A 12,961-nucleotide genomic window follows, 5' to 3' on the forward strand; every position below is an offset into this window, starting at 1 on the left:
GTCTTCTGCATTGGCAGGTGGATTCCTCACCACTAAGTCACCTGCGAAGTGCTTTAATAAACTACATGTGGATCTTATCCTTTTAAATAAAAGACAAAGTTGATAATAACCTCCAAACACCATCAATTACTCTCAACTAGGTAACTAAAACAAAGAAAAACCTTCCAGTAAAACACTCTAATACCCACTCTAAGAAACCTCTGGTAAAAAGCCTGAAGATTCTGGATGACAATGATAACCACCAATATAAAAGCCTAAAGTAAAGATCTTGGTTCCTGATATAACTGGGTCTTATACTATTGAAAGTCTTGTACACACACATATATATGCCTTATAAGAAGAGAGAAAGCTCTATGGTGACTTGGTCTTCATTACAGTGGCCACTTGTTCTAGGGCAAAAAATCCCTGAGAGCACCAATGTGTTAAATCTGATGAGCCAAAAGGTATCTTCAAACAAATTCTGTCTAGGATCTAAAAGGATCTATTATTTTGGAAGAAGTTATTTACAATGTCTGAAAGCTTGACATGCTGAAGGAAGGTAATACTGAGTTTGATTAAGAAAAAGATGACAATTAAGTCTGCTATAAAAGTGGAAGACGGACTGAATTCCTAAAGGTCCTGGAAAGCTTGGGTAACTGTGACTGACGTGGCAGAGGAAGTAGAAGCTGGCAGCAAAGGCCATGGAGATGCCTCAGATCATGATTCGGTAGGTACAAACAGGTCGAATGCTACTGGTCAGGGGCTCCATTCTAAACCAATAACATACACCTACACCTAAATCTAAAAACCACATAACACAATTTTTCATGATATCTACTTATATCAGTGAATGTCAAAGAATCCAAAGGAAGCTTTGCAAGACTTTATACTTGCGTTTCAACAAGAAGAAAACTGCTCCTCACTAGCTGTGAACTCCTGAAGGGAGATGTCTGATTTGTCATTCCTGTTACCACCACCTCTCTGCCTAGCTTAGGGCTTTTCATGCAGTTGGGGCTCAGTGTACCTTCAATGAAGAAATAAGATTTTATACTACATGTATGTCCTGCAGTAATTCATCCAGCAGTGGTTTTGTTAAACTAGACACTGGCTTATTGGTTTGTATTTCTGGCAAAGAAGCTTTGTTTCTGTACTTAGCTTTTATTCTTCTGTGATTAGCATATAATAGTCAGAGCCTAGTTTAATATCCAACTATTTTTCCACAGATGACTCATCACAAGTAAAGCTGTCAAAACAAAGTTTCTCCAAAAAGTGGGGGAAATCATTACAAATAAAAAACATTTGGATTCTGAGAGTGGCATCAGCACCTTGGCAGCAATGAGCCGCTTCTTTCAGTCCTCTCACAGCTCATCATTCGCACCAGACCAACCAGCAGACTTCCTGCGCTGCACAAAGGAGACAGGATCCTGGAGGGGGCTTTGGGCCTAAAGATGGTGGTGAGCCGACCCTACCCCCAGTGACTGATGGGGGCAGGGCTGGGGGAAGCAAAACTGGAGATTGAAATCCATGGCGGACATGCAGGGCACTGAGAACTTGTGGAGGTCAGCCAGACAAAGGGAGAACCAGGCACGCCACTGGAGCACAACAGAGACCAGCCTGGAGGCGAGGAGGAGGAACTCGAGGAGTCAGTCCCTCTCCCTGCCTAGGGCTGAGTTTTCATCAGGACAGTGAGAACTTGCCTCACAGAGGAGATGGAAAGAGAAAGGGGCGAGTGGCTGACCGCCCAGCTGTACAGGTTACAACTGGAGGGACCTGATTCTCTCCAGCAGCATCTGGATTTTTGAGAAACCTCTATGACTGAGGGGAGGGAGAGGAAAGGGAACGAGGCAGACGAGTATAACAGGGCAGGGAAGGTACTGTTACCTGCTGTCTGCCTTGGACCCCTGGAAGCATCCCCACTTGAGGGTGTCCTCACTGGGCTGTGAGCGTGCAAAGCCTCCAGCACTGAGCCCAAACCTCCCTCCACTCTGCCACCAGCTTTTCCTACAGCACTTTTTTTTTTTTTTTTTTAAAACACTCCCCACCACTGCCCCCCATCCAGAGTGTAGCCCCAAAACCAGATCAGAAACAGACACCAAAAACCTGAGCTATAGCGCCACCGTTTGGAAAACAAGGGTTTCTATTACGTTTACCAAAGTAAACAAGTGTATTACTTTAAAAGCAACGGCAGAGGCACATTCCAGTCAAACACAATGAAAATCAGGGTAATACGGTATCACAAAAAGAAAAATGATTGTTCTCCAGTAACTAAACTCAAAGGCACAGGATACTGTAATCTAACTTATAAAGAATTGAAAATAGCTGTTATGATGAAACTCAATGGGCCACAAGTAAACTCAGAGCTTTCCCCTGGTGGCTCAGATGGTAAAGAATCTGCCTGTAATGCAGGAGAACCAGGTTCGATCCCTGGGTTGGAAAGATGCCCTGGAGAAGGAAACGGCAACCCATTCCAGTATTCTTGCCTGGAGAACTCCATGGACAGAGGAGCCTGGGGGGCCTACATCCAATGGGGTCACAATGAGTCAGATATGACTGAGTGACTGACACTTTCACTTTCAAACTCAGAAAGGCAATTTGATGAACTCAAGAATAAAATTAATGAACAGAATGAGGTCTTTATCAAAGAGACTGAAATTTTAAAAAATAACCCAATTCTGGAGCTGAAAAATTCAATGAATGAGATGAAAAATACATTAGAAAGCTTAAGAAAGGGCAGATCAGACTGAAAAATACATTAGAAAGCTTAAGAAAAATACATTAGAAAGCTTAAGAAAGGGCAGATAAGACTGAAGAAGGAATTAGGAACTTGAAAGGCGGGAATTTAGGAATGACTCAGGAGTGAGATAAAATTTTTAAAAGTGAAGAAACCCTGAGACCTATCAGGTATGAGGAGAAAGCCAAATATAAGAATAATCGATCTATGTTGAGGAGAAGAGAGCAGAGGGTATATTTAGAAAAATAATTGCTGACAGCTTCTCAAACCTGGGGAAAGAACCTAGCATACATGTCCAAGAAGCTAAAAGAACATCCTATCACCTCAATACAAAAGACCTTATCCAAGATACATTATAATGAAACTGTCAAAAATCAATGATAGAGAAAGAATCTTAAAGGCATGGGGTGGGGGCGTGGGGAGGAAGTAACCTACAAAGAAACTCTCTCTGAGCTAACAGCAGATTTCTCAGCAGAAATATTACAGGCCAGGAGAGAGTGGAATGACATATTCAAAGTGTTAAAAGATAAAAATCGCCAGCCAATTATCTGTCAAAGTTATCCTTCAAATATGAAGAAGAAATAAAGGCTTTCCCAGAAAACAAAAACTGAGGGAGTTCACACCACTATACCTCCTTGAAAGAAATGGTAAAAGGAATTCTTCAAACTGAAATAAGAATACATTATTTACTGACAATAAAAGTTCACAATACCCTGGAAAAGGTGAAAAATAGTCAGAATTAGAAAACTTTAACCCTATTAGAATGGTATGTTAACCACTTACTTATAGCATAAAGGCTTAAGGAAAGCTATTACAATTTCTCAATGAATTCAGAGCACTAAAAGAGAGAAATTGTGATAAAGATATATAAGCGGAAGAGTAAAAGGGTAGAATCTTTATAGACAAATAAAGATAAGGTGATATCAGCATAAGAAGAACCATTTTATTTCTGAGATTTTTTTAGGTAAGCCATATGTTAAACACAAAGCCAAACTCTAGAGTCATGAAAGATAGAAAAGGAAAGATTGAGTAAATGACTATGGAAACCCACCACATTAGAAAGATAGACAGACACAGAGAGGGAAAAAACAGTGTGATACAAAATAACCAGAAGGCATAAGGAAGAGAGCAGTGGTAAATCCTCTGTCAATAATCTAATATAAATGAACTGAATTCACCAATCAAAAAACACACAATGACTAGATGGATTAAAAAACAAAAAAAAACAAACCAACACTGCTCATGAAATACAAATCAAAACCACAATGAGGTATCATCTCACACTGGTCAGAATGGGCATCATCAAAAAGTCTACAAACAATAAATGCTGGAGAGGGTGAGGAGAAAAGGGAATCCTTGTACACTGTTGGTGGGAATGCAAACTGATACAACCACTATGGAGAACAGTATGGAGATTCTTAAAAAACCAGGAATAAAACTACAATAGAAACCAGCAATCCCACTACTGGGCACATACCCCCAGGAAACCAGAACTGAAGAAGATACCCAATGTTAACTGCAGCACTATGTACAACAGCTAGGACATGGAAGCAACCTAGATGTCCATTAGCAGATGACTGGATAAGGAAGTTGTGGTACACATACCCAATGGAATACTACTCAGCTATAAAAAAGAAAGGCATTTGAGTCAGTTCTAATGAGGTGGATGAACCTAGAGCCTATTATACTGAGTGAAGTCCGAAAGAGAAAGACAAATACCATATATTAACGCATATATATGGAATCTAGAAAGACGGTACCGAAAATCCTATGTACAGGGCAGCAAAGGAGACACAGACATAAAGAAAAGAATTTTGGACTCAGCAGGAGGAGGGGAGGGTGGGATGATTTGAGAAAAAAGAAACACATACCTTATCACAGGTGAAACAGGTAACCAGTGCGAGTTTGATGTATGAAGCAGGGCACCCAAAGCTGGTGCTCCATGACAACACAGGGGAGAGGGTGGGGACAGGCGAGGGAGGGAGGGTTCATGGATACCCACAGCCAATTCACACTGATGTATGGCAGAACCATCACAGTAAAGTAATTATCCTCCAATTGAAATTAAAACAACAACAACAACAACAACAACTATATGCTACCTACAAGAAGCTCATTTCAACTCTAAAGACACACATAGGCTCAAAGTGTAGGGTTGGAAGTTGAAATCAAAAGAAAAGGGGCCGAGCCATTTGTGAATCAGGTAAGAGAGACTTCAAGCCAAAAACTGGTTAACAAGAGACAAACAAGGTTGTTACATAATGATAAAAGGGTCACTACATCTTTAAAATACTACAATAGTAAATATATATATACTCAACATTGGACTACTTTAATATATTAAGCAAATCCTAAGGGAGAAATAGATGACAACGCAGTTAAGAGTAACAAACTTCAATATGCCACTGTCAGCAACAGACAGATCATCCAGACAGAAAATCAACAATGAAATTGTTGGAATTAAATCGTACTCTAGAGTAAATGGACTTAAGCATATAAAGAACATTCCACACAACAGCAGAGAATACACATTCTTCAAATGCACACGGGACATTTTCTAGTATAGATCATGATAAGGCACAAATCTCAGAAAATTAAAGATGGAAATCACACCTATTATCTTTTCTCACCACAATGGTATTGAAAGTAGAAATCAACAAGAGGAAAGCTGGAAAATCTACAAATATGTGGAAACTAAATAACAGACTTCTGAACAACCAACTGGTCAAAGAAGAAGTCAAAAGAGAAATAAATCTCACATAATAAATGAAAATACAACATATTGAAAAACTATGGAATGTAGCAAAAGCAGTTCTGAGATGTTTACAGCAATAAATACATATATTAAGAACTTAAAAAATCTCAAACAACCTAACTTTATACCTCAAGAAATTAGAAAAAGAACAAGGTTAGCAGAAGGAAATAAAGATCAGAGTGGAAATAAATGGAGTTTATTAAAAAATAAAAAAGCAAAACCAAAAGCTGGTTCTTTGAAAAATTAAAAGTGACAAACCTTTAGCCAGACTAAGAAAAAGAAGACTCAGAATCAGAAATGAAAAAGGAGACATTACAACTGAGACTAAAGAAACACACAGGAACAGACAAGACAACCATGAACAAATTATATGCCAACAAATGAGACAACTCAGAGGAAACGGATACGTTCTTAGAAACATACAACCAACCAAGGCTGAATAAGGAAGAAACAGAAAATCTGAACAGACCAATGGCAAGCAGAAATTGAATCAGTAATCAAAAGCCTCCCAACACAGAAAACCCCAGGACCAGACGGCTTAACTAAAAAATTCTACCGTTCAAAGAAGAATTAACATCAATCCTTCTCAAACACTTCCGAAAAACTGTGGAGGAGGGGATATTTCCAAACTCATTCTATGAAAACAGCATTTACCTGAAAACAAGGCCAGATAAGGCTACCACAAGAAAACTGTAGACCAATATCCCTAATGAATACAGATGAAAAATTCTCACCAAAAATTAGCAAACCAAATTTGAGAACACAAAAGGATTATATACCATGATGATGTGGGACTCATTCCTGGGATGTAAAGATGATTCAACATATGCTAATCAATAAATGTAACACATGACACATCAATTAAATGAAAGAAAATCATGTGATGATCTCACTAGATGCAGAAAAGGCATTGGACAAAATACAACTTCAAGATGAAAACATTTATAGTAATGATAATACCACCATCAGGGTAACACATATAAACCTAGATGTTTGGTCATTCTGTTTAAGGAGAAGAAAAATCAGATTAAGAGCTAACTATCCACTCAGAAAAATTAGAGACACCAAGGGAACATTTCATGCAAAGATGGGCTCAATACAGGACAAAAATGGTATGGACCTAACAGAAACAGAAGATATTAAGAAAAGGTGGCAAGAATACACAGAAGAACTATACAAAAAAGATCTTCACGACCCAGATAATCATGATGGTGTGATCACTCACCTAGAGCCAGACATCCTGGAATGTGAAGTCAAAGTGGGCCTTAGGAAGCATCACTACGAACAAAGCCAGCAGAGGTGATGGAATTCCAGTTGAGCTATTTCAAATCCTAAAAGATGATGCTGTGAAAGTGCTGCACTCAATATGCCAGCAAATTTGGAAAACTCAGCAGTGGCCACAGGATTGGAAAAGGTCAGTTTTCATTCCAATCCCAAGGAAAGGTAAAGCCAAAGAGTGTTCAAACTACTGCACAATTCTCCAGGCAGGCTTCAATGGTATGAGAACCGTGAACTTCCAGATGTTCAAGCTGGTTTTAGAAAAGGCAGAGGAACCAGAAATCAAATTGCCAACATCCACTGGATCACCGAAAAAGCAAGAGAGTTCCAGAAAAACATCTATTTCTGCTTTATTGACTATGCCAAAACCTTTGACTGTGTGGATCACAACAAACTGGAAAATTCTGAAAGAGATGGGAATACCAGACCACCTGATCTGCCTCCTGAGAAATCTGTATGCAGATCAGAAAGCAACAGTTAGAGCTGGACATGGAACAACAGACTGGTTCCAAATAGGAAAAGGAGTTCGTCAAGGCTGTGTATTGTTACCCTGCTTATTTAACTTACATGCAGAGCACATCTTGAGAAACGCTGGGCTGGATGAAGCACAAGCTGGAATCAAGATTGCTGGGCGAATTATCAATAACCTCAGATATGCAGATAATACCACCCTTAAGGCAGAAAACAAAGAACTAAAGAGCCTCTTGAAGAAAGTGAAAGAGGAGAGTGAAAGAGTGGCTTAAAGCTCAACATTCAGAAAACTAAGATCATGGCATCCAGTCCCATCACTTCATGGCAAATAGATGGGGAAACAGTGGAAACAGTGGCTGACTTTATTTTTGGGGGCTCCAAAATCACTGCAGATGGTTGACTGCAGCCATGAAATTCAAAGACACTTACTCCTTGGAAGGAAAGTTATGACCAACCTAGACAGCATATTAAAAAGCAGAGACATTACTTCTCCAACAAAGGTCCGTCTAGTCAAGGCTATGGTTTTTCCAGTAGTCATATATGGATGTGAGTGTTGGACTACAAAGAAGCTGAGCACCGAAGAATTGATGCTTTTGAAGTATGGTGTTGGCGAAGACTCTTGAGAGTCCCTTGGACTGCAAGGAGATCCAACCAGTTCATCCTAAAGGAAATCAGTCCTGAATATTCATTGGAAGGGCTGATGTTGAAGCTGAAACTCCAATACTTTGGCCACCTCATGTGAAGAGCTGACTTACTGGAAAAGACCCCGATGCTGGAAAAGATTGAAGGTGGAAGGAGAAGGGGATGACAGAGGATGAGATAGTTGGATGGCATCACTGACTCAATGGACATGAGTTTAACTAAACTCTGGGAGTTGGTGATGGACAGGGAGGCCTTACGTGCTGCAGTCCATGGGGTCGCAAAGAGTTAGATGCGACTGACCGACTGAACTGAACTGATCCACCACTGTGATTTTTATGGTTTTAGGAGAGGGAAGGAAAAAGTTATGGTACAGTTTGCATAGAAGATCAGATTCTAGCGATAATTTTCTATGACACATCCTCACACATCCTAGTCCTAGTATACTATACTGTTTAAAACAAATAATCAGAAACTCACCTCTGGTTTGGGCACAAAAGCCTGACCTGGAATTGTCAAGATGTGCTGAACGTCGCAGAGGTACTGGGCCATGATGGAGAGGCGACTTCGCTGTTTGCTTCCAGTAGTAGCTGTAAGTCTCTGCAGAAGGACAAAGAGGAATTTTGGCAAAAAACTCATTCATCATCTATGAACACCAGGTACATTGTTTTGAGGTAAATTTTAAAAGCATGGGCTATCTAACATGATATATAGCCAACACGGGGAACATTTTCCTTCGACACTAACTGAGGTACATCTATGAAGTATGAGTTATACACACAATGCACTTAAAAGAAATCAAATTAGAAAATTTCCCTACCACTGGCTATTGGGATTTTCAAGGTAGAAGATACTGTATGAAACAAGTAATCCATAAATATAGACAGGTGAAAACAGCAAGAATAATGAATTCAAGATGCTTTAGTTTTATGAACTACCCCAAAGTCTCAATGAACATTTCCAATGGTATGTCCTTTATTTAAATGTAATAAAACCATGAATATTTAGAACTCTTGAATTGGCTGATTTTGAGAACTTTTTTTTTTTAACAAAAAACTTATTTTCTTTTAAGCACCCAAACATTTTTATTTTAAAAGTAGACATATGTGAATTAACTCATAAATATATACAATTCAATCAACATCCCCAAAGGATTTTTAAAAAGAACTTTAAATTCCATATAAACATTATATGAAAAAGTAAAGGGCCAAGAATACCCCAGGGCACTCCAGAAGAACGTCAACAATGCGGGGCAGGGGGCTGCTCTGTGGAGGTGATATGGGGGCATTCACCTTGCCAGATATCAAAATTAAGGCAGTATCATATTGTTAGAGGCACAAATATACCCATGGAACAAAAACCTCAGAGACCCAAGCACGTGTGGACTGCTAGAGGGAGGAGGATGGATCATTTGGTGACTGTGGTATAAGCAGGAATCGACAAAGAGGACTGTGTAGGCCCATATCTCATCAACCAAAAATAAATTCCAAGTGAATTAACAGTAAGTGAAAACTAAAATTTTAAAATTTTATGAGTAAATATCTATGACTCCCATGGCAGGAAGACTTTCTTAATAATGCAAAAGCAGTAGTCACAAAAGACTGATATATATTGTTCTACTTAAGAACTTTTTGTATAATGAAAACACTATAAAGATAGGTCACAGACTGAGAGAAGGTATTTGAAACTCTTATGTGACAAAGGATTTGCTGCTGCGTCGCTTCAGTCGTGTCTGACTCTGTCAGACCCCATAGACTGCAGCCCACCAGGCTTCTCGTCCCTGGGATTCTCCAGGCAAGAACACTGGAGTGGGTTGCCATTTCCTTCTCCAACGCATGAAAGTGAAAAGTGAAAGTGAAGTTGCTCAGTCGTGTCCGACTCTAGCGACCCCATGGACTGCAGCCTACCAGGCTCCCCTGTTCATGGGATTTTCTAGGCAAAAGAACTGGAGTGGGGTGCCATTGCCTTCTCCGGACAAAGGATTAGTGCTCAGAATATAGAAGAAACTCCTACAGATCAATAATCAAAAGATAAACTAATAGAAAATACGAAGAGAAACATTGTAGCAACCCAAACGAACTATAATCATAAACTAAGCTCAAGTAAATTACAGATCAGGGATATGCATATTAAAACCATTTTAGATACAATTTCATATTTCATGAAATAAAACTTACACACAGAGAAACGACTTAACAGAACCTAGTACTGGGGAGTACATGGAGCAATAGGAATTCTCATATGCTGCTAGTGAGTGGGAACTGGTACAAGCATTTTGGACTATAATCTGGCAATATACAGTAAAGCCAAAGTTGAGTAAACTGCTGTAATCCGTCAGGTTTACCTTTATGACTATATTCTAGAGACCTGCTTCGCAGGAGATATTTATAAGGATATTCACTGCAACACTGTATGTAGTATCCAAAAAACAAAGATCCATCAATAGGTGAATGAATAATTAAACTGTGGTAATTCTGACAATGGACTAAATAATATTTACAATGAATAACAAGGGTTTCCAACATAAATCCCCAAATAGAGCAAATAACTGACAGAAGACAGGTAGTGTGACTGCACTCACAGGAAAACGTCAGAAGATTATTTATCGTTTACTCTCCATGTGCATGTGTGTATCTATCTATATCTGCAGAGCAAGCAAAACATATTCATGGCAATACTGAGTATCGATTTTTAGACAGGTCAATTCACAGGAGGGAAAAAGGGGTTCCAAACATATTCATAATGTTTTATTTCTTTAAAAAGATATGAAAAATATGGTATGTTGGACAAAGCTGAGTGATGCATAAAATAATTCTACACTTATTTTTCTAAAATGCGGAGATGGCAATGGCACCCTACTCCAGTACTCTTGCCTGGAAAATCCCATGGACGGAGGAGCCTGGTAGGCTGCAGTCCATGAGGTCGCTAAGAGTCGGACATGACTGAGCGACTTCACTTTCACTTTTCACTTTCACGCATTGCAGAAGGAAATGGCAACCCACTCCAGTGTTCTTGCCTGGAGAATCCCAGGGATGGGGGAGCCTAGTGGGCTGCCGTCTATGGGGTCGCACAGAGTCGGACACGACTGAAGTGACTTACAGTTACAGTTTTCTAAAATGCATCCTGTTCCTAGAGCTCCCTGGACCTCTTCAGAATGACACAGAGTCAACATTGCAGATAGCAATGATTACTGGAATAATCCTGGGCCAAGTGTGCCTGTGGCATGCCTTACTACTCAACAGTCAGAGTTGGAGTGATTCTTTAAGTTCTATTTACTGGGCTGGGTGGTCTCCTTCCTGTTTCACTGTGTGTGTTAACCTCTAATAGTCCCTTTTACTTTGCTGCTTCTAACCAACCGTGGGCATGAAAATCATGTAATTTGACTTGTAAAAGCTTTTCCTTTAGTAAGATTTAAACACAGGCTTTAATATGAGATGCTGAGAAAATTTCCTATAGGCAAAGCTAACTGTAGATTTTATAGTACATTTTGTTACTCAGAAACCAGACCTCATCTCAGCCTTTTTTACTTTAATTTACCTGGCTCTTGTCTCTATTTGGACAGTTAAAATTACTGGGAAGTTAATTTCAGACAAGTGATACAGCATATACAACAAAATCAATTCTTTCTTAGTAAAACCAAGAATTGTACATATTCTCTAGCAAATAACAAAAAACAATAGAAGTACATATTTAAGTTAAAGAATAATCTCATGAATCAAATGGTCAAAAATATTTCTAGCCCTTCATAAAGGAAAATAAGAAACTTAATTTTACCAACGCCATAAGATTCAAATTTTCTAAAATGCATTGTATAAACTGGCACAATTCAAAGCAGTTGCGCAAAACTAAAATCTAGCATGAACGTAATCATAAAATTAGAAAATAAACCAAAAGAAATGCCTGAACTTAAATTTTTTCATCCTGGATTTTCTTCCAGTATTTTACTTTACATCTGAAAAGTATGTCCCCATTGATAAAAGGAAGAGAATTTAAAAATCACTTTAACCAAAAGCAAAACAGAGAGGCATGGAGGGAAACCTAATTCGCTATAAAGACACATTAAAGTATATTTCACTTAAGAATGGTATGTATCCACTTCTGCCAGGAGAAAGGAGTATCCTGACCCATGAATGTTACCCTCCTATCTCTGGGCTTCCCTGGTGGCCAGTGTGGGAGATGAGGGTTCCGTCTCTGGGCTGGGAAGATCCGCTGGAGGAGGGCATGACAAGCCACTCCAGTATTCTTGCCTGGGAAATTCCATGGACAGAGGAGCCTGGTGGGCTACGGTCCATGGACGCAGACATGGACTCAGTGACTAAACAACAACAATCCCATCTTTGCAACAAATACACAAAGGCTTTGGAGATGAAAACATGTCAATCTCATAACGTAGAAGAAAGCAGCACAAATACCTGTCCCTCATTTATTAAGGAAGAATTCAATCCACAGACCAGAAAGCTCTGCAAAAGACTTCATTAAACGCTAGCCTAAGAGTTCAATGTTTGATCCAACCACTCAAACATTTGATGTTTCTTTGATATATTACCGGTAAACCTATGAAAATTCAAACACCGTTACAAGATATATTTGAAGAGCAGAAGTTCAAGGAACCAAACCAGGTAATTTTTCAGTAAAAGGAAACCTCTAACCCTTGAGCTTTTAAAAAATTCTGATTGAGTGTAAGAAAAACAAGGGGTCAACGAATTCACAAGAACAGTTTTGTTTTTTTTCTATTCATGTAAAATAATTTTAAGTAGAAAAATTAGACTTATGCTTGAGAAACCACAGAGCCAAATATCAGGGACAATGAGAACTAGATAATTTATGGAAAGGCCATTCCCTTAACCAGCCATGGGCCCCTGGAGATGGTAGATGAAGAGGTTGATGCTGGACCCAGAAAGAAAAGACCGCAGATCCAGTCACACAAAGAACTGGAACATCATAATTTCAGCAGAAAACATGACCTCTGTTCAGGTTCAGTTTTCCCTGCAGCTAGCTCCACGACCTTCGGAAGACGTTAAACTATGTTGAGTCTCAGTTTCACCACCTGTAACGTGAGGTTAGATGAGATTTGTTAAGCTCTCATTTACTGCTACACGGTCTGATTC

The 12,961-nt window shown here is 39.2% G+C and overlaps 1 protein-coding gene across 1 annotated transcript in view; it reads right to left on the reverse strand.

The window, feature by feature from the left end:
- TFB1M (transcription factor B1, mitochondrial) overlaps positions 1 to 12,961 on the reverse strand; it is a 66,046-nt gene that overhangs the window by 25,992 nt on the left and 27,093 nt on the right. Inside the window, exon 5 of the mRNA XM_005891552.3 lies at positions 8,334 to 8,453. Within this exon, the coding sequence (XP_005891614.1) occupies positions 8,334 to 8,453 (120 nt within the window). The remainder of the gene's footprint in view (positions 1 to 8,333; positions 8,454 to 12,961) is intronic.

Source organism: Bos mutus, chromosome 9 (genome assembly GCF_027580195.1).
Source record: "Bos mutus isolate GX-2022 chromosome 9, NWIPB_WYAK_1.1, whole genome shotgun sequence".
Taxonomy (NCBI): domain Eukaryota; kingdom Metazoa; phylum Chordata; class Mammalia; order Artiodactyla; family Bovidae; genus Bos; species Bos mutus.